Source organism: Heteronotia binoei, chromosome 9, assembly GCF_032191835.1.
Source record: "Heteronotia binoei isolate CCM8104 ecotype False Entrance Well chromosome 9, APGP_CSIRO_Hbin_v1, whole genome shotgun sequence".
NCBI classification, from domain to species: Eukaryota; Metazoa; Chordata; class Lepidosauria; order Squamata; family Gekkonidae; genus Heteronotia; species Heteronotia binoei.
In genome coordinates, this window is record NC_083231.1 from 4054177 (window position 1) to 4067341 (window position 13165).

Sequence of the window (13165 nt, forward strand, 5' to 3'; positions counted from 1 at the left end):
CACCTGGCGGGAGCTGGGAGGTATAGGCCACTCCCCCCCTTCGGATCATTTAGAAGACCCGACCCTGTGAAGAGGAGGAGGAGCCTATACCCAGTAGTCGGACCGACTCACTGCCAGTCCACCGAGAAGGAAGCTTCACGGTAAGTGACCAATCTTCCGTTATCCCTGGCCCAAGAGACAATCGCTTAGCCTCAGCCAGGGAACACGCTTCTGCCTGACAGCATGGCCCTGCAGGACTTGTCACAATTCCGCAGGGCCTGTAAAATGGAGCTGTTCAGCCAGGCCTATGGCTGAGGCCTTCTCACACCATAATGAGCAGGACTGTCATACTGACTCTTTGCAGGGCCGCCTGGTTTCTAGTGAAGGAGCATTTGTCCCATGCTGCCGGGGGGGACGTTCATTTCACAGCGGATCGCTGGAGCTCCCAACATGCTCATGAAGAGTATCTCTCTGAGGTCATTTTCGCACTCACCTTAATCAGCAGCGACGACCCTCTTCACTGCGCAGGATCTGTGCGGATTTCGCACTAATTGCCACGGAGCACCCAGAAGAGCCGGAAAGTCCCGGCGCCTTTGCGGCGCAAACGGAAACTGGTTTTTGGCTGCTGATTAAGGTGAGTGCGAAAACGACCTGACTGTGCATTGGTGGCAACTCGGTGGGGGTGGGGGCACTAGCAGTTGGCAGGCCAGGGCCACCAGGCCAGCTATTGCCTAGCTCTTCTGCACACCACGCTTGACACGCCGCACACAGCGGACAATATCTGAACCATCATCAACAGGCAGAGGACTGGGTAAGCAGGGACATTAGCATGGGCTTCGTGGTGACAGATGGCGGCTCAAACATCAAGGTGGCGACTGAGCAGCTGGGCCTCAAGCGCATCCCCTGTGCAGTCCACCTTCTCCACAATGCGGTAAGGGATCCCAAGAGGATCACAGGTACATCGCCGTGACCTGTGAATACAGGCATCTCCAAAAATGCCGGAACATTGCAGGTCACTCTCATGCAGCAATAAAGATGCTTATCTGCTGCTTGGGAAACAGACACTGACGGGCATACCAGATCACTGCCTCTCCGGTGACATCAGCACTTGCTGGAACTGCACCTGTGCCATCCTGGAGCACTTGATGGAGCAGAGAGTAGCCCTGGGTGCCCTGATCTCTGAGAGGGATCATTCGGGAAGGGTGAGGACTGGGTGACCATTTCTCAGACTGTGGAAGTTCTTGGGCTCTTCAAGACCTACACTGAGATGCTCTCGTCTGACGTGGCAAGCGGGGCACTGATCATCCCCATGGCCCATGCTGAGGGTTTGCTCAATATCAGTCTCTGAGTGATAAGTGGAGCTTAAGCCCTGCTCCATTTCAGTTAATTTCAAAAATTCTTTCCAAAATTTAGCCGCAAACTGGCACCTCAGTTCGGTATCACCTTCTCTGGGAAAGAATGGAATTTGACCACACGCTGCAGGAACAGTTTCTTAGGCACTTGACTTCATGGCTCAAAATGGGCCTGCTTAGAAAATGTATTTGCAATCACTAAAATTGTAGTCTTCCCCTTGCTGGGGGAGAAATGGGTGATAAAAGACCATAGAAACAATGGTGCATGGTCGAGAAGCGGTCTCCAAGGGTTTTCCCTTCCCTTTTTTCACCATTATGCAAATAGGACAAGTAGTATATTGAGAGATGTATTTACACATACTGGGCCACCAAAATTGTCTCTGCACTAAATGCAGTGTTTTTACACACCCATAATGCCCAGCAAGTGGGTTGTGGCACTATTTTAATATTTCCCCCCTCAGGAGCTCGGGAACACATAATCTATCTCCTTTATACAGGCAGCCATCCTCTTTCGTCTCCAGTTCAATTTTGCCTCCCCCTCCTCCTCCTCCAGGGTCCTTTTTACTTTCTCTGAACAAGGACTGGAAGAGGGAGGACTAGATCTAGGTGTCTGTGATCAGTCCAGATCTCAAACAGCAACTTAACTTCTTCAAGCCAATGCTGCCAAGTAGTCAATGCAAGTTGCTTTCTTGTCCCACACTAGGCTTCCCAAATCCCCTGCCTTGCCTGGGGACCCCCGATTTGTAACCTTCTCCCCCCGCTAGCCAAAAATCTGGAAAGCGGGGGGGAATGGCGGCCCTTCCCACCCAGCCCCGATCTCAGCAGCTTCTCCTTGCCCTGCCCTTCCCACCCAGCCCCGATTGCAGCAGCCTTTCTTCAGTTTTCCCAGGCTGCTTCCAGCCCTAATCAGCTGGCTGGCGGGGAGGGGGGGGAGAGGGAGCCCCGCCCGCAAAGGACCATGTGCCTTTGCACCTCCAGAGGCTTGACTTGAAAGGCTTCAATTTATGATGGTGTGTCTCTGTTTCTGTGAAGAAGCTGGCAGCAAATGGTGAGTAGAGAGGCTGATCCGCTGCTTCAGACTGACCAGAAAGGGGGGGGGGGAGGGGGAAACGTCTTCATGATTCCCTATGTGATCAATTCTCATAGGGTATAATGGGGAATTGTTCTGGAGGTTTCAGGGGCTCTGGGGGAGCTGTTTTTTGAGGTAGAGGCACCAAATTTTCAATATAGTATCTAGTGCCTCTCCCCAAAGTACCCCCCAAGTTTCAAAACGATTGGACTAGGGGGTCCAATTCTATGAGCCTTAAAAGAAGGTGCCCCTATCCTTCATTATTTCCTATGGAAGGAAGACACTTTAAAAGGTGTGCTGTCCCTTTAAATGTGATGGCCAGAACTCTCTTGGAGTTCAATTATGCTTGTCACACCCTTGTTCCTGGCTCCGCCCCCAGTGTCTCCTGGCTCCACCCCCAAAGTCCCCAGATATTTCTTGAATTGGACTTGGCAACCCTATCCCACACAGACTAATTTCTGTGTCATCAGCTCCCTTCTGTAATATGACTCCACTCATCAGAACATCACTGGCATCAACTTGCACTGTGAACTGTTTATTCTTGTCAGGGTGTGGTAACACAGGCTCCGGCATGAGAACATAAGAAAGCCATATTGGATCAGGCCAGTGGCCCATCCAGTCCTACACTCTGTGTCACACAGTGGTCAAAAAAGCCAGGCGCCATTGGGAGGTCCATCAGTGGGGCAGTGAACAGTAAAGCCAGTTTTGTGTAGTGGTTAAGTGCGCAGACTCTTATCTTGGAGAACCTGGGTTGATTCCCCACTCCTTCACTTGCACCCGCTGGAATGGCCTTAGCTCTGGCAGAGGTTGTCCTTGAAAGGGCAGCTTCTGAGAGAGCGTCTCACAGGGTGCCTGTTGTGGGGGAGGAAGATAAAGGGATTTGTGAGCTGCTCTGAGATTCAGAGTGGAGGGTGGGATATAAATCCGAATTTCTTTCGAAGTGTTCAAATGCCTCTTGGCACTGTGCTGTCCAGTCTAACTGTGTCCCCGCCTGTTTGTATTCCAGGCTCTTCTCCGCCCCCCCCCGCACCCCCGCCTTTTTGAAAAACAACCCTGTGAGGGGTAGGCAGGGCCACAAATGGTTCCGCCAACAAGGCGACATTTCTGTCCGATCCAGGCCTTGCAACAACTGAGGTTGGTGAGTTGGGGGCAACATCATGCAAGAGCCTGGACTAGAGGACCCCGCTTTAAAGCTATGCTTTTGCGCTGCGGCGGTGCGTGCCACTGAGTGAGGGCTGCATCCATGCATGCCTGGTCCCCTCCCCACGCACCCCCCGCGGCTTGGTGGTCGCGCCCTCTCCCGGGGGATGCCTGCATCCTGGGGCTCCCCCTCCCCTCCGGCAGCGCCAACCAGCAGCAGCCCCGCGGGGTTTGCCCACAGGCGGAGACCCCCAGAGGGCCGGTCGTGGGGGGGGGGCTCGGCTGGGCAGGCCTGGCCAATGAGAGGCCGAGAGAGCCTTTCTCCTGCTCCGCCCCCTCCTCGCTCTCGCGGGATCTTAGGTGAGCGCATGCGCTCTTTGGGCCTCCGCCCGCGGCCACGCCCCCCACGCTCTGTTTCTGCGGCGGGGCCGCTGCTGAGCATGCGCCCTCGCCTCCGCGCGCCTTCCCCTCTTCTCGCGGCCTGCCGCTCTAGAAGCTTCTGGGCCGCTCGGCGGAGGCGGCGCTGTGGAGAGGGGAGGCCGAGCAAGAGGCGCCATCGCCGTCGCCATGACCGCCGAGGAGGCCAAGGCCGAGGAGATGGGCAGCGCCGAGGGGGGCGTCGACATCACCCCCAAGCAGGACGGCGGAGTCCTCAAGGTGGGCGGCCCGGGGGGGGGCGGCGGGGGGCTGGGGGGCGAAGCCGCGGCCAAAACACCCCCCCCCCTTCCTCCCGGCTGCGAGACCAGCCCGCCCGTCATGCCGCTAGGTGGGCTCCCCCTCCAGGGCCCTCTCTCCAGCCTGCTTCCCGCGCGCTCCCTCTCGAGTTGCTCCTGGAGCCTCAGCAGATCCTCTCCCCCTGGATGGAGCCTTGGCCGCTCTGTCTCCCCTCCGCTGGGGCCGCCCTGAGTGGCAGCAGCCCCCCCCCCCCCCCCCGCTCATCGTGAGATGCTTGTTTGGCTTCTGCAAGACCTTTCTGCGGTGCTGCCGCAGACCGACTTCATAGGACGTTTGTGAGGATAAAGTCGTTAAAATCGCTTTATGCAGCATAGATTTTGGAGAAGCTGAAGGCAGTTTAGTAGAGTCTGGGCCAGGATCTGAGCCTGTTTTTCTGAGGGCCAGACACACAATCCCTTGCACAGGACTGCTGGGTGGAAACCCGTATTTCTTCTCGGCCATGTTTCTTATGGTCTCTGCTTTAAGATAGAAGTAGAGATGTATCATTCCTGGAAACTTTGAAGTCACAGTAAAAACTGGAAATTTCGGGGGAAGGTTGAAATATATGCCGTGCTTGCTTTCCTGTGAAACTGAAACGACTTCTGGTGTTTTAACAACATAAAATGCATTGTTGATAACTTAGCATATGAAATTAATTTTATTATTTATTGTATTCATTTTTCATTAGCTAGTGTTTTGTAGTGGTTGGAGTGTCAGACTACGACCTTGGAGAAGCAGGTTCAAATCCCCCCCCACTCCCCCCCCAAACTGGCTGAGTGACCTTGGGCCAGGCTCCCACTCCCAGCCTCATCTGCTTCACAGGGCTGTTCTGAAGATAAAGTGCAGGACAGGAGAACAATGGGACCCCTTGGGGTGGAAGGAAGTCGGGACATACATGAAGTTATTAAAAAACATACCCTGCCCTTCTCCCCAAAGAGGACCCAAGATGGTTTACATCATTCTCCTTCCATTTCATTCTCTCAGCGATCTTGTGAGCTAAATTAAATGACTGAGAGGGTGTGCCTAGCCCACATGGTACTGTTATGTTTATGTAATTTAGAAGTACACATGGGCTTGCTTTCTATAGTAAAAATTCCAAGTATTTCCAATAACTGGCAGTTGCAATCTGTCGTATCTTATGCTACTGTAGTATATGTATCTGAATTTCTGACAGCTACTGTAGTGTATGTATCTGCCAGTACAAGAGATAGGAAGAAATAAAAGTTGAAGGTAGAAGAAAAAAAGACTCTGTGGTAAGTAAGCAAAAAAAGGTGTATTATTAGAACAGAAATTTGCTCATTCATAGTAGGGCATTAAATTTCTTTCTTTCTTTCTTTCTTTCTTTCTTTCTTTCTTTCTTTCTTTCTTTCTTTCTTTCTTTCTTTCTTTCTTTCTTTCTTTCTTTCTTTCTTTCTTCATTCATTCGATTTATATCCCGCCCTACCCCACCGAAGCAGGCTCAGGGCGGCTTACAACATAAAACTCTAACAATAAATCAGCTTAAAATACATTAATAATTAATACAGTAAAATACATAAAAACACATTTATCAATATACCATGCTACATCTTCCCTAAAAGTCGGTTCTTCAAGTTTTCCAGTGTTCAGATATGCTGATGTTCATGAATTTGGATATTCAGATATCGGTCAGTTGTATGCCAGCCGGAAGAGGGTTGTCTTACAGGCCCTGCGGAACTGTCCAAGATTCCGCAGGGCCCTCACCTCCTCTGGCAGCTGGTTCCACCAACAGGGGGTTGCAATCGAAAAGGCCCTGTCCCTAGTTGTTTTCAGACGGGCCTCCTTTTGCCCAGGGATTGTAAGGAGGTTCTGAGACCCCAATCTCAGCACTCTCTGGAGAACATGTGGGGAGAGACGGTCCCTAAGGTAGGCAGGTCCTAGACCATAAATCAGTTTAATATGGAGGTTAAACAATAAAAAATGAAAATTTTGTACTCTTTAATGTATTATTAAACATATTTTTGCTGATATTATTCCACTTCCAAGTACTTGAAGGGCTGTCCCATACAGGATGGTATGGAATTGTTTACTGTGGCCCCGGAAGGTAGGACCAGAACCAATGGGTTGAAATTCAATCAAAAGAGTTTCCAGCTCAACGTTAGGAAGAACTTCCTGACCGTTAGAGCAATTCCTCAGTGGAACAGGCTTTCTCGGGAGGTGGTGGGCTCTCCTTCCTTGGAGGTTTTTAAACAGAGGCTAGATGGCCATCTGACAGCAATGAAGATCCTGTGAATTTAGGGGGAGGTATTTGTGGGTTTCCTGCATTGTGCAGGGGGCTGGACTGGATGACCCTAGAGGTCCCTTCCAACTCTAGGATTCTATGATTCTAAAATGTTTTTAATATTTTTAGGCCTACAGCAACAATAGGATTGGAGAGACTTGTCTAGGCAGCAATGTTAGCACCAAGCTGTGGAGTCTTGTGAGCAAAAATTCTACTTCGTAAGCAACTGGAATCAAAGTTGTGAGCAAGTGATTGCTGCATAAATTAGTTTGCTCTGGCGCCATCCTTCCTGAGCTAAAACAAAAATGTTTGAGCCCGAGGCTAAAAAACTGTGAACTAGTTTGTGCTAACTCAGTTTAGGGAATGCTGCTTGGGAGTAGTATGTGCAAAAAGGATCTAGGGGTTTTAGCAGACCATACAATGAACATGAGTCAGCAGCATGATGTGGTAGTTAAAAGATGATTTGGGGCTGTGTCAACAGAAGTTTACCACTATTACCACGACTTTAAATTCTCTTTGAATTTCTGTTTTTTCTTTTAAAGTACTCTTTGACCATAACATTGTGACTGTGAAAGAGCTCTCTTTATCTACATCCACACTTTGGTTAAGCATACCAAGTCACTTCCCTGTTTGAGGACAGTTTGGAAGATACACTATCAAGTGCCCCCCCCCCCCCCCAATCTATAGGAATATAATAAAAAGGGGTCCTGGTATCCGAAACTGTAAAGGTTGGCTATCCATCCATCTATCCTCTATCTAATCTATTCTAATCTATCCTTATCTTATCCTAATCTATCCTTACTTTATCCTAATCTATCCTTATCTTATCCTGTCCTAATCTATATCTGAGATTGTAGGAATTTGGGCTGGGAATCTCTCTCAAAAGAAAAATGACTGCCTTGTAGCTTTTCAGTGAATATGCCTTAATAGAAGCATTCCTCCAGACAGCTCTGCAAGAGAAATTTTGAAAAATTGCTTCCCCTTCTTCAGCTTGGCTTTTCTCTTTTGGTAGTTTGGGCTTCTAAATAATGAAATTACACCCCGTGTCAATGTTTCATTCCACAGATTGTGAAGAAAGAAGGCGTGGGGGCAACATCTCCCATGATAGGTGATAAAGTGACAGTCCACTATACTGGGTGGCTTCTGGATGGCACACAGTTTGACTCAAGCCGTGATAGAAAGGACAAGTTCTCGTTTGACTTTGGAAAAGGTAATGTGTTCTATTTCTGGCATGAATAGCGTTTGGTTCAGAAATACATTTACATACTGAACAATGCCCTCCTTCATCATCTGCAAGGCTGTTCCGCAGAGAGCCCTCTGGCTATTCTGATCGCTGTCCTTAATGCTTAGCTGCTGTCCTGTATTCTGTCAGCTGTTGTATTGGGTATTTTCAATATAACTGGGAAAGTACGTTTGTTTAAACCTTCCTTCATCCTCTCTTTTTCCCCACAGTCACATCCTCCCCAGCACAACAGCAGTCTGTTGGCCCACACAAAACCAGACCTGGAATTCTGGAAGGGGAGGAGCATCTGGAGAGGGAAGCTGCCATTTGGAGCAGGATATTTGGAGTGCCATTTGGAGCAGACACCCCCCCCCCCTTTATGCTTTGTTTCAAAATGGCCCTCCAAAATGCTTGTCATTAAGTACTTTGCATTGAGCCTGCTTCGGCGGGGAGGACAGGATATAAATCTAATTAAACCTACATTTACATGTAATACCTAGCTTGCCATTTAGAAATAAACAGCTGCATACAGGGGTCGTTTTGTAGAAAAATAGGTGGTGGAGCTCATTAGCATAACTCATTAGCATATGCTAATGCAAGAAAGAGAGCCCTGGGTGAGCGAGGTCTGCTTGGGCTGGCTAGAGATCCCCCCCAGTCAAAAGGCCAGCAAGCCATCCACCACCCAAAATGACCTAAGAAGTGGAGAAAGGGTGGGCGCAGGCTTCTTCGGGGGTTAATGAGGGCTGCTGGGGGTGTGGCAAAGCTCCTGGTGCCTGGCTGCCTGCACTCATCCAGGGATGTTATGCAGCTGCACCTCCTATTCAATGGACAAGGTAGGTAGGGAGGGAGGGGGGGGGCCCCATCAGAAAGGTTCAGGAGCTGTGCTCCAGTGAGCTCCTGCTGACTCTGAGGCCTGGCTCTGTACCTTTTATGTCGCTGTTAGGAGACTTTTTGCTTGTTTGTGTTTAGAGCAGGCTGAAGTGCAGAGGTGCGTTCACGTATCAGAGGCCAGAGTCTAGTCATATTGCAAGTTTCCAGAACAATAATTCCCTAAGAATTAGAGTCATTTCTCAGTGGAACAGGCTTTCCTCAGGAGGTGGTGGGCTCTGGAGGTTTTTAAGCAGAGGCATCTGACAGTTCTGCTGATTCTGTGAATTTAGCCAGATCATGGAAGGGAAAGCAGGGGGCAGTACTTGCGAAGTTCCTGTATTGTGCAGGGGGTTGGACTAGATGACCCCGGAGGTCCCTTCCAACACTGTGATTCTAAGAAGGAGTTGTTGACCATCTCTCTCTGGGTGTGATTGTCCTACCAATTCCTTCTTATCAAATGCAATATTAAAACCCAAATATACATTATCCATGATCAAAAAAGAAAAGGAGACTAGTATGGCAAGACCTATTAGGGAAAAATTCATGCTGACTACTACTTACCACCAAGTTATCTGTCTTCAAGATTTTTTCCTGGGACAGAGTTTAAAATGATCAGCCTGTTGTTCCCCACATCATTCTTCCTCCCCGTTGAGTTGAGTTACTGTGTTCAGAGAACAAAGGCATTGAGAAAATCTGACTCCTTGTTTGTTTCCTTTAATTCCATCTTGCTGCTGCGGAAATCAGTGTCCCCTTCTACCCTTAGTAGATGGTTACAGGCAGTGTTCTCTCTAAGCTGAGTGAGTGTGATCTAGCTCACAGTTTTTTAGCCTCTGGCTCACACATTTTTGTCTTTACCTCTTTACCGGGGGCGACATGGCTTGTGTATGACTGACTGGAGAACATTCCAGTGAATAGGCCACTCCCCCTCCTAGGATCCATGTTTTAGGGTAACTCAGTGCATTCTTGGATGGAAAATTAAGTCCGTTTCTTAACTATGTCTTGTTTTAGTTTGGCTGTGGTATTTTGGTTAAGTTTAAACAATGACTAAATAAAAGATAATATTTCGTTTATATTTAGGTCCCTTTAAAAGGACCTGTAAAAAAAGTTGGTCTTGCTTGTTTTTTTCTGGGACAGCTCTTGTTTACCAGCTGTTTTGAAATTATACTTTTGTGGGAATTTTGTGTATTGCTTTTAACGATTTTATTGTAGTGACAAGATCCCTGTGTTATGTGTAAACAATTTTGTTGATTTGTCTGAAAGCAATAAAGGACTACTGGTGAATTCTTTGTTGAATTGCACTTGGTCGTTCTGTTCTAATATCATAAGGTTTTTGGACAGTAATTTTGTGCTAGTGCTATGTATTAATTTTTGATATCATTTTAAGTTACCCATTTTCCTCAACCCCCTTTTGGATTTTTTCAATTGCCAGTGTAGTGTAGTGGTTAGGAGCATGGACTCTAATCTGGGAAAGCCAGATTTGATTCCCCACTTCTCTCTGTGCACATGCTGTTGTGATCTTGGGTCAGTCATAAGTTCTTTCAGAGCTGTTCTCAAAAGCACTTCTTGAAAGAGCTGTGCCTCAAGTTTGGGGGGGGGGTTGGAGAATGGCAAGCTGAACTGCTTCTCTGTAGGGGAGCAGACTGGAACTTCTGTTCGGGGTAGAAAAAGGCGATCCAATGCCTACTGCCTACTTTTCTCAGTTAGAGATTAGTCCAAGACATTTTGGCTTAAAGGGAGTCCGGGGGGGGGGGGCTCCTTTGAGGCTTTGAAGGGTCTCCGGAGAAGAGTTGCATACCAGCGTCTACAAAAGTTTACAGAGTCATTCAATTGATTTAAGCTTGTCAAGATCCAAACCTTCTTTGATTCTACTAACATCTGAATTTATGAAAGACCGAAGCCATTTTGGATAACCATAGCAAAAGGTACAGATCGTTATCTTTCATTCCGGGATCAATAAGAACTGTAAAAATTAAAATTTAAAAGGTGGAAGATTGAATATAGAAGCTATTGATAAAGGGGAGAAGGGGCGAAATTGGGACTGTAAAATACTAAAAGACAGTGTTAAAAAGAAGAAAATACTGATTTATATCTCGCCCTCCACTCCGAAGAGTCTCAGAGCGGCTCACAATCTCCTTTACCTTCCTCCCCCACAACAGACACCCTGTGAGGTGGGTGGGGCTGGAGAGGGCTCTCACAGCAGCTGCCCTTTCAAGGACAACCTCTGCCAGGGCTATGGCTGACCCAAGGCCATTCCAGCAGGTGCAAGTGGAGGAGTGGGGAATCAAACCGGTTCTCCCAGATAAGAGTCCGCACACTTAACCACTACACTAAAGAGAAAAGAAAATAATTGTTTTGAATACCTGTGGTTGCGGTTGGAAAGCCCCATTGTCATAGAGCTGCAGTTTTAACAGACGATACAGGAAGTATGTTACAAGCATCGCAAGATCTCTCTACCAAGGAGAACGGGAGTTGGTGGCAAGAAAAGAAGGAAGTACATTACAAGCATCACGAGATCTTTCTACCAGCGAGAACGGGATTTGGCGGCAAGTAAAGCAGGAAGTGCTCAGTGAAGAAGGGAAAATTAGGAGTCAGCCAGCCTACTCTAGGACTGAGAAATCATAGAAAAACTTCGGCGGCCATTACAAGAAGGTCAAAATTTTAAAGTTATTTAAAAGGATTTGAGACATTGAAAACTGGTGGAACTGGTGAATTTGAACATTGTAAGGTAAATACTATTGGACATTATTGTTAAAATTACTTTGGAAGCCTCCAGAAAAAAGTTTTTAAAAGTTTAAAAAGGGACATAAAAGTCGCGACCGCCATTTTGGAAAAAAATATAAACTTTGAAAATTTATATTTGAGCTTAGGAGGCTCCAGGGATGGCGATTTTAGGCTTATTGAAAACAAAATTTATTCTTTAAAACCCGATAGTTGGATTTTAATTTGGTGAGGCCAATCTTTTTAGCATTTTTGCATGTCAGACCATAGCCAATACGTACTAGGGCTACTTCACTGGAGAAGATGCAGGAGCAATTGGATGCAATGGAAGCAAGGATGATGAAAGGAATGAAAGAGCTAATAACTGCCTCCAAAAAGGCAATTAGAAAGGATATTGGAAAAAAGATATAGAGGATCTCAGAAATGAAACTGGTAACATCTAAAAAAGTGCAAGAAGTGGAGGGGAGAGTGAAAGCACATGATTCCACCTTGAAAAAAATACAAGAAAAAGTGGTAATACATGACTGCAAACTGATGGAAACTCAGATTCATCTGAGAGGAGTACCTGAAGATGAACAAACTGACTTAAAGGAATATATAATGAAAATTATTGCGGAATTCCTGGAGGAAGATCTAGAAGGTACTAGGAATATATATGACTATATGTACAGTTAATTCATTTTTTGCCAAAAATAATAATTTACCAAGAGATGTGGTCATAAAATTCATGACAAAAGAAATGGTGGGGAAGATCATAAATAAAAATTCTGGGAAAACATTGACAGTTGAAGGCGGCAGAGTAAGATTCATAAAGGAGCTGCCAAGACAGAAGGACATACAAGAAACTGACAGAAAAATTACGAGACAATGAAATAAGGTATAGGTGGATACTACCAGAAGGTGTGAGTTTTGAACTTCCAGGGTAAAGGATCACAATCACAAATGCACAAGAACTGTGTCATTTTTATGAAGAACATAAAGAGGGATATGTTCAGGTATTGAGTGGTACGAAGCAGGGATGCCCTTTATCCCCTATGTTATTTATTTTAGCATTGGAACCGTTAGTGAATAAATTAAAAAGGATAAAAGAATTATAGGCTTTGAAGTTCCAGGGAAAGGGAAAATAGATGGGAATCTCTTAACAATGTATGCAGATGACATGATGGTGACAATTAAGGATGTTGGAGCCCGCAGTGGCACCTTTAAAAAAGATACTACAGGAATTTGAGGAAGTGTCAGGGTTAAAAGTGAATTTTTCAAAATCTTCAATGATGTGTGTTAATGTAAAACCAGGGTTACAATTAGCAGCTTCAAAAATTTTGGGTATTCCCATAGCAAATAAAATGGGAAATATTTAGGGGTTAATATTCCTAGGAATATTAAAAAAAATATTTGAGTATAATTATAAAAAAATCTGGAGTGGAATTCAAGTTAAAATGAGAGACTGGAGGAAGAGGAAGGAGTCAATTAGTACAAGGAATGCCATGGTTAAAATGTTTCTAGTTCCTAGGTTGACTTATTTATTTTATGTATTGCCTTGGCATATACCAGAATACGTACTGAAGAGATGGCAAGGAGATATAGATAGATTTGTTTTTGCATCAAAGAAACCAAGGACAGCCAATAGGTATAGATATTATGGTATTAAAGATGGGGGATGGGGGATTCCCAATATAATTTATTATTATGATGCATATCAATTAAGGCACTTAATGATTTGGTTGGAGGGAGAGTTAGGAGAAGAGCTGAACGGGATAGAAAAGGAAAATTTAGAGGTAGTAGGAGGAAAGGAAAGTTTATTTGATAGAACGAAAAGGAGGAAGAAGATAGGTGATAAATTATCAACTTTTATAGGGCCCAGT

At 46.3% G+C, this 13165-nt stretch overlaps 1 protein-coding gene across 1 annotated transcript in view; it reads left to right on the forward strand.

The window, feature by feature from the left end:
* The first annotated feature begins 3943 nt into the window (after positions 1–3943).
* Positions 3944–13165, forward strand: part of FKBP4 (FKBP prolyl isomerase 4) — a 37987-nt gene continuing 28765 nt past the window's right edge. Inside the window, exons 1-2 of the mRNA XM_060247268.1 lie at positions 3944–4197; positions 7559–7703. Coding sequence (XP_060103251.1) covers positions 4108–4197; positions 7559–7703 — 235 coding nt within the window. The 5' untranslated portion in view covers positions 3944–4107. The remainder of the gene's footprint in view (positions 4198–7558; positions 7704–13165) is intronic.